Below are 11,791 nucleotides of genomic sequence, written 5' to 3' on the forward strand. Positions count from 1 at the left end.
AAACACTTTTCTCTCTACTTTATTCCCTCTTTCTTACTTTATTCTATCCACTTAACAAACAAAATAAAATTACATAAAACTCCATGCCGCCCAAGGAAGAGGTTATCTTCCTGGGACGGAGGAGTACTACTTACTGCATAGGATTCCATTAAGTCATGTAACGGCTCTCTACCCCATAAATTTGTTCATTCCTCGCCGAAAGAGCATTCCCAATCCCCATCCGCCACGTCCCTAATAAATTCTTTAAATATAAATAAACAAATCTCTATTTTCCATCCGACCGTTGTACAAACCTTTTCACTCTCTCTCCACGCTGATTCTCTCATTACTAAAACACACATTTTTGTCGTAGAAAAAATCATGCCAAGCGCCGCCGCCGACCGCTGGAAGAAGGCCGTCGCCATGGGTCTCTCAGTCTTCGGTCGCAGTTTCAACCCCTCCAAATGGTTATCCTTCCTCTCTCTTTTTTCCTGCCTTGCTTTTTTCTCTTTATGCTCAAATGTGCTGACATTCTGCTTTCCCCCCTTTTTTTGCCCAATGTTTTGAAGCAAAACGTCGGCCAAAATGGCGGTGGCGAGGATAAAGCTGCTGAGGAACAAGCGAGAGGTGGTGATCAGACAGATTAGGCGCGATATTGCTCTGCTTCTCGAGTCCGGCCAAGATGCCACTGCTCGTATTCGAGTAACTCATTTACCTCTGCTTCATTTTTGCGTTTGATTTAGGGTTGATTTTGTGCATTTTAGCTGATTTTGGGGTTATTAGAAGCAAGGTTTGCCCCCATAGAACCCTAGCCCTTTTAATTTGGTGGCAAATGAGGGTAATGATGCATTACTTTTAATCTATCATCCTTGATTTTGAGCTTATTAGTGACTACTTTGGATGTTAATTTATATAGGTGGAAAAATATAGGCTAATCCATCAAATATTGGATCATATGTATTGTTGATCTAACCTTATAATCCAATGTAGATTTTGTGGTTGCAATGTTAGCCTTACCTCAAACAGTTTGAGTTGTTGCTCCTTACTAAATGCTTCTCATGGCTGTGTAGGTTGAACATGTGATAAGGGAACAGAATATTAAGGCAGCGAATGAGTTAATCGAACTTTTCTGCGATCTAATTGTGGCAAGGCTCTCTATCATAGCAAAGCAAAGGTTGGTTTGGATGAAGTTGGTGTCATTTGACACAGAGTGATGTGAATGGTGAAAAACATAACGTTTCTGGTGATGGTTGCAGGGAATGCCCGCCTGACCTTAAAGAAGGAATATCGAGTTTGATATTTGCTGGCCCTCGATGCTCAGAGCTACCAGAGTTACTAGCTATACGAGACGTATTCCAGAAGAAATATGGCAAGGATTTTGTTTCTGCAGCTACTGATCTGCGACCCAATGCGGGTGTCAACCGATTGGTATGTGTTCCGGTTCCTACATTCGAACTTTATATTTTGATCAGATGAGTGCTGTTGTTTGATAAGCTGTACTATAATTTTTACATGACGATGTTTGCATTTGACTCTTGTCTGCTTGCAGCTTATTGAAAAGCTCTCTGTTAAGACGCCATCAGGTGAAGTGAAGTTGAAAGTTTTGAAGGAAATCGCAAAGGAATACCAGGTTCAATGGGATACCACAGAAACGGAGGAGGAGTTGCTCAAGCCCCCAGAAGAGCGTATCGTATGCCCTCTCTCAATCTCTTTCTCCCACTCCTATGCTTGTTTCAGCACACTCTTAGTCTCCAGTCTTGTTTTTTTTCCACAGGAAGGTCCAAATGGTTTTGTAAGTGCATCGGGTATGCCATTGAAGCCTGTCCAAAAGTCGTCTCTTGAGCCAAATGATGCATCAAACAGGTAAAACTCGATTACTTGCACGAGTTGTTATGTTGGGGCATCTTGTTCTTCCATTTTCACCACAAAGTTAATACTTTTGAACAGGGGACAACAAGGCAATGTCATGAATTTTCAAGATGTGGCATCCGCTGCTGGCGTCGCTGCTGAGAAAGCACTTGCTGCTGCTGAAGCAGCAGCCGTCCTAGCTGCCTATGGAGGTAACAAGCAGATGCCTGCTTCTCACAACAGTGGAGGCGGCTTCAACAACACTTCTCGTAAATCCAGTACAAAGTTTAAGCCAACTCCCCCGGCTGAGTATTCCACCATTGATGATCAATCTGAAGATGAGAGAACAACAGTAAAAACAAGCGGTTATGAATACTACTCACACTCAGGCGTCGAAAATGAGCAGAAGGTTGATGATGGGAGGAAGGTGATTAGGAGGCAGAGCTATAACTGTCAGAGAGCGCCTACAGACACCACGTTCAATGAAGAATCAGACTGCGATGAAGAGATTGAGATGGAGGAACCACCAAGCGCCAACACGGGGAGGATTAATAGAAGACATAGCTATAACAATGCTCCTCTGCCTGCACACTCTGGCGTCAAATATGATGAATACAACGATGATGAAGAAGATGAAGAAGTCAGTGACGATGAGTTTCACCAGCCTGCAAGAGGCACTGCTGATCGGCCACCAGAGCGCCCAGCTCCACAAATTCCAGCACGACGTGTGCACCCGAAGCTGCCTGACTATGATGCACTGGCCGCTCGTTTTGAAGCACTGAAACATCACAAGGCGCGGCCTAGGTAAATCGGCCAGTGCACATTCATACTACATGTTTATCAATGAATATAATATACTCTGCACGTTATACCCCTCTTTTTGCCTATTGTAGTTCATTCATTTTATGGATATTGATATTGAAGCATATATGCATGTAATAAGTTTGTAGTTTATCTCTTACTTTGCCTCCCATCTTGGAACTTGAATCAATTGGTACAAAGCTATGTTGTTTACAACACACATCTCAGACTACACATTTCGTCTTTGCTGTTTCCTAACATAAACATAAAATTTAACTTGTAATCTTTTCGCATTATATATCATTAAACCAATAGTTAGTTACAGCAAAGAGTCTTGTATCGGAGAGCATTACTTATTGTCTAACTTTGTAGATAAATGTTTCTGCATCGCTAAGGCTGACTCACGAGCGAAATGCTTTTGCTTGAGAAGTACATAAGGGTATCCAATAAACGCCAGAGGGTTCGCTGGCTTTGAAATTGAAAGTATTTCGTACCACACATCGTTCTGTTCATCCATTGTAATCGAGAAGCATTCTTCCCCTGCCTGCTCGCAACCAAAACAGCCCACCAATATAAGCTAAGCGTTCATTTAGTTATCGAAAGGAATAAATAAAAACTGAGCTCCAAAACTGTACCAGAAGGTGCCCCTGAAGAGTCCCACTACCATAACTATATGAGGCCACAGCATTTCTTTCTTTACTGGAGTCATCAACGTAAACAACTTTCAGTGGCATCAGAAGCCAAGGGAAAACCGCTTTCGTGCACACACAGAACTTCACCCCGCTCTGTATAGGAGTCTTGGGGTCGACAAATGCCCAATTCAGATTGAAATGCCTGCAAGGTTGAACAGTTGCATGAAATAACTTCTACCGTGCCTTATGAGTACAGATGAACGCCCCAACTACCTCCAATTCTGAAGAGCGTTTTTGCCTTTCTCAAACGTCTCAAGACCTGAACCGACTAGAACTCTGGCATGGTTAATCAGAAAACTGCTATCTGAAAGTTCCTTTGTCTTGCTTAAGAGCAGAAGCGCAGTAGCGCCTTTGAATTTGGTGTCGTAATTAAAGTCACCAGACCTGTCAATGAGGTATGCAGAAGAGTATAATCATGCATAATGCAAACAGAGATAAACACCAAGAAATAAAGAGTAAACAAAAGAAAAGCACATTTCAAGAAGAGATGAAGCTTACTTCTTAATGCATTTCTTCTGTTCTTGATTAGATGGACGGTACATAGATAGGAAAAGCATCTTCCTGATATATAACACTATCTGGAGCGGAAAGACGACACTTACATAAAATTAATAACTGAAAAACAACTATATCAAGAGACATGGTGGATAAATGTTCACAAATCACAACAAATCATTAAACAAACATTGTTGCTTAAATATGCATACAGTTTATTTTAGGAGTTAGCTCTGTAATCCTCAAAATTAGATTAGAACAATAATGTGATGACATCTGATTTTCAAGTCTAGTTTAACAAAATCAAGCAATGGATGATGCATTTCTTTTCGGAGCAATTCTAGAAGAGATACTAAAAAATTCCCAACTTTTTTATTTTCTACTTGTATACATTTGTCAGTCAGTAATCTGTATTCTGTATAACAACAAAACAATAAAAATGAAGAAACACACACAGCCAGTCATTTAACACAAATTCCGTGAATTTGACAGAATTATTTTCATATTTTGATTCAATTTTGTCAAATTATATCGATATCCAATGCTAAATTGGATAAACTAATTCAGGCTAAAAGCTGGGCTACTCCTCCTATCGATTTTAATCGGATTTTTACTTGTATGCATAGCTCAAAACAACAGTCAATTTGGCTAGAATTTAAATCGAGAAAACAAAATTAGAATTGAAATAGAATTTTGGAGGAGTGGGAAGAGAGAGTAGTTAGTTACCTGAATCGCAAACTACTCTTCAGTCTTCGCAGTTCGCATTAAACAGAGCACGGAACTGTAGAGAGACGAAATACTGTTGCATTTTAATTGTTTTTACGCATTTTAAAAAATATTAATGTGATATTGACATACTTTTGGTTGCAATAAATGTAAAATAATTTTTTGAGGTGCTAATATCGAACATAACCACAATATCTAATGATGAAAAATGCCACATTTTATTCCAATATTAATTTTTATTTGGTGTTTAAGATCAATTTAACACCTATGTGATTGGTTTGTTTGTATGATGCGGAAACAGAGGAGAGGAGAGTTTCTTCAACAAAGTTCGAATTACGATATTTTTATACTCGAAGCCAAGTTAAAAAATCTTAATAATATTAAAAACTTAATTTTATTTAGTATTTTCTCAATTAGTGATAGTGCTGACTGAGCGACGCACAGTTGTAAACAACCGATCTCCCCACACTAACTGCGCCACCGCCATACAACACCTTCAACCACCACTACGCCGGAAAACGCTAACACCAGCACCTGCGCGAGCTAATGGCGGCGACGGCCTTCAGCATAACGCCGCCATCATCTTCATCATCTCTATTTTCCAATCGAACTCCATTTCTCTGTCCGACTTCATTCCCCGCTACTTCGCTACCCCAATTCAAGGTCAGACGAGTTCCTGCTTTCCTGCGCCTCTGTTATTTCCTCTCTCCAGCGTGCAATACGATTAATTAGTGTTTGTAATTGATTTCGAATTGGTAGAGAAGAGTTCCGGTGCTAGGGCACGTGTTGGTTCAGGTGAATTGCGTGTCGGAGCGTAGTAAGCAGGCTGCTGAATCGGAGCCTGAAACAGCTCCATCGCCTTCGTCGGATTCTGCATCTTCTTCTTCGTCTTCTTCTTCTGTTGCCGCTGCCGATGGCGACGATGCGGACGTCTCAGCATATAAATGGATTGCTGCTCTCGGAGGAATTGGATTGCTGGAGACGGCGTATTTGACTTACCTTAAACTCACGAATTCCGATGCTTTTTGCCCCACGGGTGGAGGCTCGTGCACCACCATCCTCACCAGTGATTACTCTTCTGTTTTTGGTAATCTTTAAACTCGATTTGGTTTTGTGCTAGATTCGTGTAGTTGGAGTATCATCTCTTACATAGTACTATTAGGTGCCGTTCGGTTGCCATGACTATTATCATGAGACTATCCATCTAGGATTAAGTTTGGGGTTATTTTAGTTGGAGGGGGAGGCTATGACTAATTATCACGAGACAATCCATCTAACATCTAAGATTAAGTTGTAGGGTTCAATCTTATGAACCAAACATGATACATATTTAATCATGAGATTTAATCTTGCCAACCAAACATCCACTTAGTGTATATATTTGCTTGCGTTTTGGCGTGAGTGGCAAGTGTAGAAGATGATAGTATTGGGGGGTTGCCTAGAATAAGTGAAAGGCTTTACTTTATGAAACAAAGTGTTGGGACATTCACGAAACAATTACAAACGAAATGCTGATGAGATCAGGCCACATTTACTAAGCAAATGTTGACAACATTTATTTTATGTACTATAAGTATAAAGGCTGAAAGGTTCTACTTATGGAGATGAAAATGAATCAAACTTAGGACCGGACCAGATGTTTGAACTCACATGCTTTCACTCTCTGTCTGAATCTTGTTGAAGAAATCCTATGATTGTGAGACATTTGAGATGACTGAGAATTCTCTATTATGTAAGGGCTTCAAGTGCTTAGTGAGTAGAAATAATATAATACTCCTACCAACTTCTATCCATCTCTATTGCATAATGGAGTACATATTAGTAATTTATTTGTAGGTTGCCCAAATTCTTTTGCAGGTTAATGTATATTTGCTCCTTCATACGCATAGTACTTACCCTCCAATTTATTTGAATGAATATCTTTATTTATGATTCCGAAATAGTAATTAGGAATTGATTGTTTTGGTGAAATTAAAAGAAAACCAAAAAAAAGTATGTGTTGGTAATTAAACTATGATTGTAAATTGTAATTGTATGTAAACCTTCTGTAGTTATCTTATCCCTTACTGATCATACCAGCAGAATGTGTTCTTGCTAGCAAGTATGTTGACACTCAGTTTAACTTCATTTTATATGTCAATCATATATTTGTTGGTATCAACCCCCACTTTCTCAGTATGTCAGCTGATGCTGATGTTAGAACAATTGTCTTTAGCAATATTCTGATGAAAAATTATTTGCTGCCTCATGTTGGTTGCCCGCAGTCTCTGTCTCTGACACAGGTGTTGATTGCTTTTCTGTCCCTCTAAAATATAAATTGTTTTCGTTTTCTCTTATTTCCAGGCGTTCCTCTGCCATTGTTTGGCATGCTAGCATATGGTTTAGTTGCAAACCTTGGCTTACAATTGGGTAGGGAGAAAAGGAAATTTGATACTGGAAAATCTAATGACGAGACCGTCTTAGTTGGAATAACTACCTCTATGGCAGTTGCTAGTGCATATTTCTTGTACATTCTGAGCACTGAGTTTGCTGGAGAGTCGTGTTTATATTGTTTGGCATCTGCAACATTGTCCTTCAGCTTATTCTTCATAACGATAAAGGTTTGTCGCCAACGAAATGCTTAGTCTTTTTAACTCTTAGTTCTATTAAATTACAAGAATGTTTGGGGTCCAAATTGCAGAGGTTTGGACTGCAAGAACTTCAGAAATTATTGGGCGTACAGCTATCTGTAGCTAGCTTGGTGGTTATTGCGTTGACTGCATCTTATAATACTGCCCAACCAGGTTCATCAAGGTAACTGAGTTCTCAAGTGGTGTGATTTTAATTGAGGTGTGGTACAGCAAACTTGTGGTAGGAGTGTGGAGTTGAATCCCAAGCAAGATTTTTCCTGTATCATTGTGATATCAAGTCTGAAAATTTATAAATACCTAAAGAATGGCCATCTCACTTAAGAAGCTTCTAATGATTAACCTTTGGACCTGCTAGTAAATTGATCATCTACTTGAAGATTTGCTCCTCTAGGTTGCCAAATTGTTATTAGTTTTTCTTAATTCGTTCTATAATGTGCACCTTGGGCACTTGTAAATGTTGCTTTCTTACATTGGATGCATAGTTAGTTTCGTATATTGAGTAGTGATTAGACTTGGCTTAGGGGCTTCTGGGATGTGCTATAATCTGCTTTATGACCTTATGCTCAAAGCCAATATATTTTACTGTGTATATGACCTTATAAATGTGCAACAGCATGTTGGAGACTGAAATACCTTACTTTGAAACTGAGATCACAAAAGAGTCAAGTCCTTTTGCCATTGCTCTGGCAAAACATTTACATTCAATTGGAGCAAAATTATATGGGGCATTCTGGTGTTCACACTGTCTTGATCAGAAAGAGGTACTTACCTTCATGTTTCACTTCCAAATGATTCATATTGACAAAAACATTCACTGTTGTTTTCAAAAAGATGGATTTGCAGGAACAAGATATACATGTATTGCGGCTCTGATAGGTCTTGGTATCTAAAGAACTACTAGATCATGAAAACGACAAGAATGATCTTAGACATAAGATAAAAGACATCCTTCAGAACATGTTTCATGGTGTGGTCAAGTTACTAGATTAAAAGGTTTGCTTGGTTTCTGGGAAATAGAACATTTAGTCTCAACTTGTCAGATATTTTATGCAATAAGAAATATCAAGTTGTAACGTTGGATTCCCATTTCACTTCTAATCGGCTAGAGATTATTTTGCTTAAACTAGCATATTTTCAGCAGTGGTTTTACTTTCCTCCAATACAGAATAGGACTCATCAAAACGTGATACTGTTACTGGTGGTCAGCCCTGCCTAAGAACTTTGTTGCACCTAGGCTTTAAGACAGTGCTCCACTGCCTCCATATAGGAATAATGAATAGGGAAAATTTTCAGGAAAACTATGAATTCTGGTCAGATTCTGGTATATCCCGCATCTTGGAAAAGCAGCCTAAAAACCATGAGAACATTTTTCTCAATTTTCCCATGACAAAAAAAATCTCATTTCCTATTTGTAATATGATGTTGATTTGGTGCACACATGTTTCAAATTGATGACGTGGTTGAGTTATTTGCTAACTGTGTTGAGAAAAATGATAAATTTCACTGGTGGTGTTGTCCTTGTCGAATTTTTTGGATGTCACATTAGATACAGTTTCACTCAAATTAGATCCCATAGGGAAAATGAGAAAAATGTTAAATTCATGAATTTTACGGCTGATTTTCAAAGTTGCGGAACACACCAGAATTTGAACAAAATTCATGGTTTCTGGCAATGAACCCTAATAAGTACTCTTATATCAAAACAAGAGAAAACAGACACACACATGATTCATATCACCAAATATAACCATTCGAAATTTCGAGATTGGGTAGTTTACAGTTTAGACTAACTTTTGTTTTCTGCTGGCTTGATAGTTTTTTGGGAGGGAAGCAGCAAAAATGTTGGATTATGTGGAGTGCTTCCCCGATGGAGTAAATAAAGGAACTAAAATGGCCCAGGCTTGTGTAGATGCTAAACTTGAAGGATTTCCAACCTGGATAATAGACGGTCAGGTATACTCGCAGTCTAAATGCCTTTCACTTGGACTCAAAGGATTAATTTCTTTAAGAAACTTTTGTCCTGTTTTGTATTCATTAAACTTGGTCTGATCCCTCGGATGGCTGCCTGGCCTATCCCTTCACCGTTAACCTCTCAGTGGGTCTATAATTTGCCAGATACCATCAAGATGAAAATGATATGCTGTTTTCTATCCTCGTTCTGCTTGCTTCATTGGTTGTTTATGTTGAGAGAGATGCCCCACGGTAATATGATTCCTATTGCAGGTTTTGAGTGGGGAAAAGCAATTGTCAGAGCTTGCTACAATATCTGGATTTGGACTTGAAGATAAGGCTGAAACAAAATAGGATGTTGTTCCCTCTGTTATTGTCTTGCATTCCCTTTTACAAGACGATGATATCATCTCATTTACCGTCTTACTCAAATATACAATAGTAATATAATCTCGATAGTAGCCCTAAACGGAGTAGATATTGGGGTAAACTAGCTATTTCAGTAAATGTTTCATGACTTCTTGAATAGAAATGAAGAGCATGGGAGTAAAGAGATAATGGGGAAGAGCGGGACTTACATCATTTTGATGCGATTACCAAAGAGATCTTCCGCTTCTTCCTATGCGCCGACGTGAAACCCAGGACATTGAGCTGCGTGAGGTACGTGACTTGAGGCTATCATTTTCATGATCACGTTCTCCACTCTAAATGAGAGTATGAACAATATATAAGATGTATTGCGCTTATAGGTGACATAAATATGTATTGTGTTATGCAGTTGTCTCCAATAATCATATGTTATAAAGCTGTTATTGCATGGAATAATTGTAATCAGAACAATTTTGCAGATCCAAAGTAGTTGCAACAAGTCAATTGGGCAATTCTGTTACTCTTGTTATCTTTTCGCTTATATATGGTCTTTTCTTATTCATTTGACGCCTTTGGTTTGAAAGATTATATCTCATTATTGAATATGTAGTACTTCCTCCGTTCCACTTTAGGAGTCCTGGTTGAAATATTCAATAAATTAGGCTCCACATTCCCCTAACCTTTTTTCCACTCACATTTTATTATAAAACTATTACTCCTATGTAAAAGTAGGACTCACATTCCACTATTTTTTTTACCTTTCTTAAAACCTGCGTCGAACACAAATGTGATTCCTAAAGTGGGACGAAGGGAGTATTAAATTTGTTTTATGAGATCATAACTTAATTTTAGATGGATGATTATATAATAATGAGTCATATCCACCTTCTTCCAACTTAAGTAATCTCGCAACTTAATTTTAGAGGAATAATCATATATTACCATTAATGAACCTTAACAATCGAATGGTTGTTAAAGAGAAGAGGATAAACCATCAAGAGTTGTTAAATCTTAAATGTTCTCATATATATCCATAAAAAAAAGGTTTTTAACAATACAACTGGTATTATGGTGTAGCAAGGAAAAAAAGTTAGTTGTGATACTTGAAGGTCTCAATTTCAATTCCATGGTACCAATAAAGCTAAATAGGATTTCGACGTGGAATGGTCACACCTTATGGAAATTTAGTACACAACATATTAAACCAGAATAACCTCATTAGAGTCCAATTGTTCATTTTCTCTCTTATTTATAAGGTAAAAAACTAAAAGCATTAAAAATACACTTTCATCTGCATTTATTACTCGTTTGTCCAATTGCAAGAACCATCTTACATATCCAAAGTAGAGTATCATTGCTATTTTGTTGCTACGGAGGAAAAATATCACATCAACAAAACGTCCAGAAATTGAAGTTCACCAGTCACTCATGAACGTAAATAAATTGTGATAAAAAAGAATTTATAAGCATGACTATATATAGTTAATTCGATCATTGTCATCATCACCATATGCATAATTAACTGGATGATTATAGATTTTTTTTTATTATAGTATATGAGTTGAGCCGAGCACAATATTAGTTGGCTCAAGCTCCACTATAACTCAATTCGAGTTTGTTAAAAAGTAAAATGTGAAAAATAAAAGAAACAGAGCTTTATGAAAAATGCGCAAGTGTTTTGTATTAACACATAAAATCAAGACTAAAAAAGCATGGAAAACTAACTCTCTGCTTACGCTTGCTCATTTCTGCATGCATAATACAAACTCTTATTTTTCCCGTTCACAAAGCTCAACACTCTGTTCATCTTTGAGAGCTTGAAATACGTAGGGAACTCATTCATCACTTGACCTTTTATGGAGACTTAGAACTTATGATAAAAATTATGTAGGATAATATGAAAACATTAATTCCACTTTTCACTAATAAATTTTAAAAAAATGGAAACTTTGTTCAAAAATATGAAAATTGATGATGATTAGGAATGCAAGAGAATCACACCACAAACAAGTTGGAAATGGGTCAAAGAATTCTGCAATTTAATTTGTTCTACTGCAAAATAAATCCAAACACAACATTAACTCATCTTAAATTCTAAAAGAAATAAATTCCTAGAAATAGAGTTACACAAGAGTAGCTGCTGCAAAACAAATCCAAACACAACAACTGAACTGATCTTAAATAAAAGAAATATAGAGTTACACACGAGTCCATAAACTCAATTCCAAGACTTGATCACAATATCTTAAAGCTGATTGAGCTGAGTAAAACTCCGATAGAACGGAATCATAGAAGAGCACC

The 11,791-nt window shown here is 37.7% G+C and overlaps 3 protein-coding genes across 4 annotated transcripts; 2 read left to right on the forward strand and 1 right to left on the reverse strand.

Moving 5' to 3' along the window:
- The first annotated feature begins 265 nt into the window (after positions 1-265).
- On the forward strand, positions 266-2,848 carry LOC121786377 (IST1-like protein). Its single transcript, XM_042184997.1, has 7 exons — positions 266-446; positions 549-681; positions 1,050-1,153; positions 1,236-1,407; positions 1,529-1,669; positions 1,754-1,842; positions 1,927-2,848. The coding sequence occupies exons 1-7, from the start codon at positions 361-363 to the stop codon at positions 2,633-2,635; spliced, it is 1,434 nt and encodes a 477-aa protein (XP_042040931.1). The 5' UTR covers positions 266-360; the 3' UTR covers positions 2,636-2,848.
- A 51-nt stretch (positions 2,849-2,899) lies between these two features.
- On the reverse strand, positions 2,900-4,677 carry LOC121786378 (UPF0548 protein At2g17695-like). Of its 2 annotated transcripts, none has more exons than XM_042184998.1 (5): positions 4,542-4,677; positions 3,819-3,898; positions 3,534-3,704; positions 3,264-3,462; positions 2,900-3,172 (listed from the first exon to the last, which is right to left on the reverse strand). In XM_042184998.1, exons 2-5 carry the CDS (start codon positions 3,875-3,877, stop codon positions 2,978-2,980), a joined length of 624 nt encoding a protein of 207 aa, XP_042040932.1. In that variant the 5' UTR covers positions 3,878-3,898; positions 4,542-4,677; the 3' UTR covers positions 2,900-2,977. The 2 variants fall into 2 exon arrangements, with proteins under 2 accessions (XP_042040932.1, XP_042040933.1); XM_042184999.1 differs by having other exon boundaries at positions 3,819-3,894; positions 4,542-4,600.
- A 269-nt stretch (positions 4,678-4,946) lies between these two features.
- Positions 4,947-10,029, forward strand: LOC121786186 (thiol-disulfide oxidoreductase LTO1-like). The gene is made up of 7 exons (XM_042184765.1): positions 4,947-5,204; positions 5,301-5,628; positions 6,885-7,141; positions 7,222-7,334; positions 7,785-7,932; positions 8,987-9,124; positions 9,395-10,029. Exons 1-7 carry the CDS (start codon positions 5,088-5,090, stop codon positions 9,473-9,475), a joined length of 1,182 nt encoding a protein of 393 aa, XP_042040699.1. The 5' UTR covers positions 4,947-5,087; the 3' UTR covers positions 9,476-10,029.
- The last annotated feature ends 1,762 nt before the right edge of the window (positions 10,030-11,791 follow it).

The sequence above is a fragment of the Salvia splendens genome, chromosome 22 (assembly GCF_004379255.2).
Source record: "Salvia splendens isolate huo1 chromosome 22, SspV2, whole genome shotgun sequence".
NCBI lineage: Eukaryota > Viridiplantae > Streptophyta > Magnoliopsida > Lamiales > Lamiaceae > Salvia > Salvia splendens.

Bases quoted from the DNA above. Each gene is read 5' to 3' on its own strand.
- LOC121786378 (XM_042184998.1), bottom strand. From the start codon at position 3,877: ATGCTTTTCCTATCTATGTACCGTCCATCTAATCAAGAACAGAAGAAA. The intron at 3,705-3,818 runs GTAAGCTTCATC...CCTCATTGACAG, and splicing joins CAGAAGAAATGCATTAAGAA to GTCTGGTGACTTTAATTACG. The intron at 3,173-3,263 runs GTACAGTTTTGG...GGTTGCGAGCAG, and splicing joins CTCTTCAGGGGCACCTTCTG to GCAGGGGAAGAATGCTTCTC.
- LOC121786186 (XM_042184765.1), top strand. From the start codon at position 5,088: ATGGCGGCGACGGCCTTCAGCATAACGCCGCCATCATCTTCATCATCT. The intron at 5,205-5,300 runs GTCAGACGAGTT...TCGAATTGGTAG, and splicing joins CTTCGCTACCCCAATTCAAG to AGAAGAGTTCCGGTGCTAGG. The intron at 9,125-9,394 runs GTATACTCGCAG...TTCCTATTGCAG, and splicing joins CCTGGATAATAGACGGTCAG to GTTTTGAGTGGGGAAAAGCA.
- LOC121786377 (XM_042184997.1), top strand. From the start codon at position 361: ATGCCAAGCGCCGCCGCCGACCGCTGGAAGAAGGCCGTCGCCATGGGT. The intron at 447-548 runs GTTATCCTTCCT...AATGTTTTGAAG, and splicing joins AGTTTCAACCCCTCCAAATG to CAAAACGTCGGCCAAAATGG. The intron at 1,408-1,528 runs GTATGTGTTCCG...GTCTGCTTGCAG, and splicing joins ATGCGGGTGTCAACCGATTG to CTTATTGAAAAGCTCTCTGT.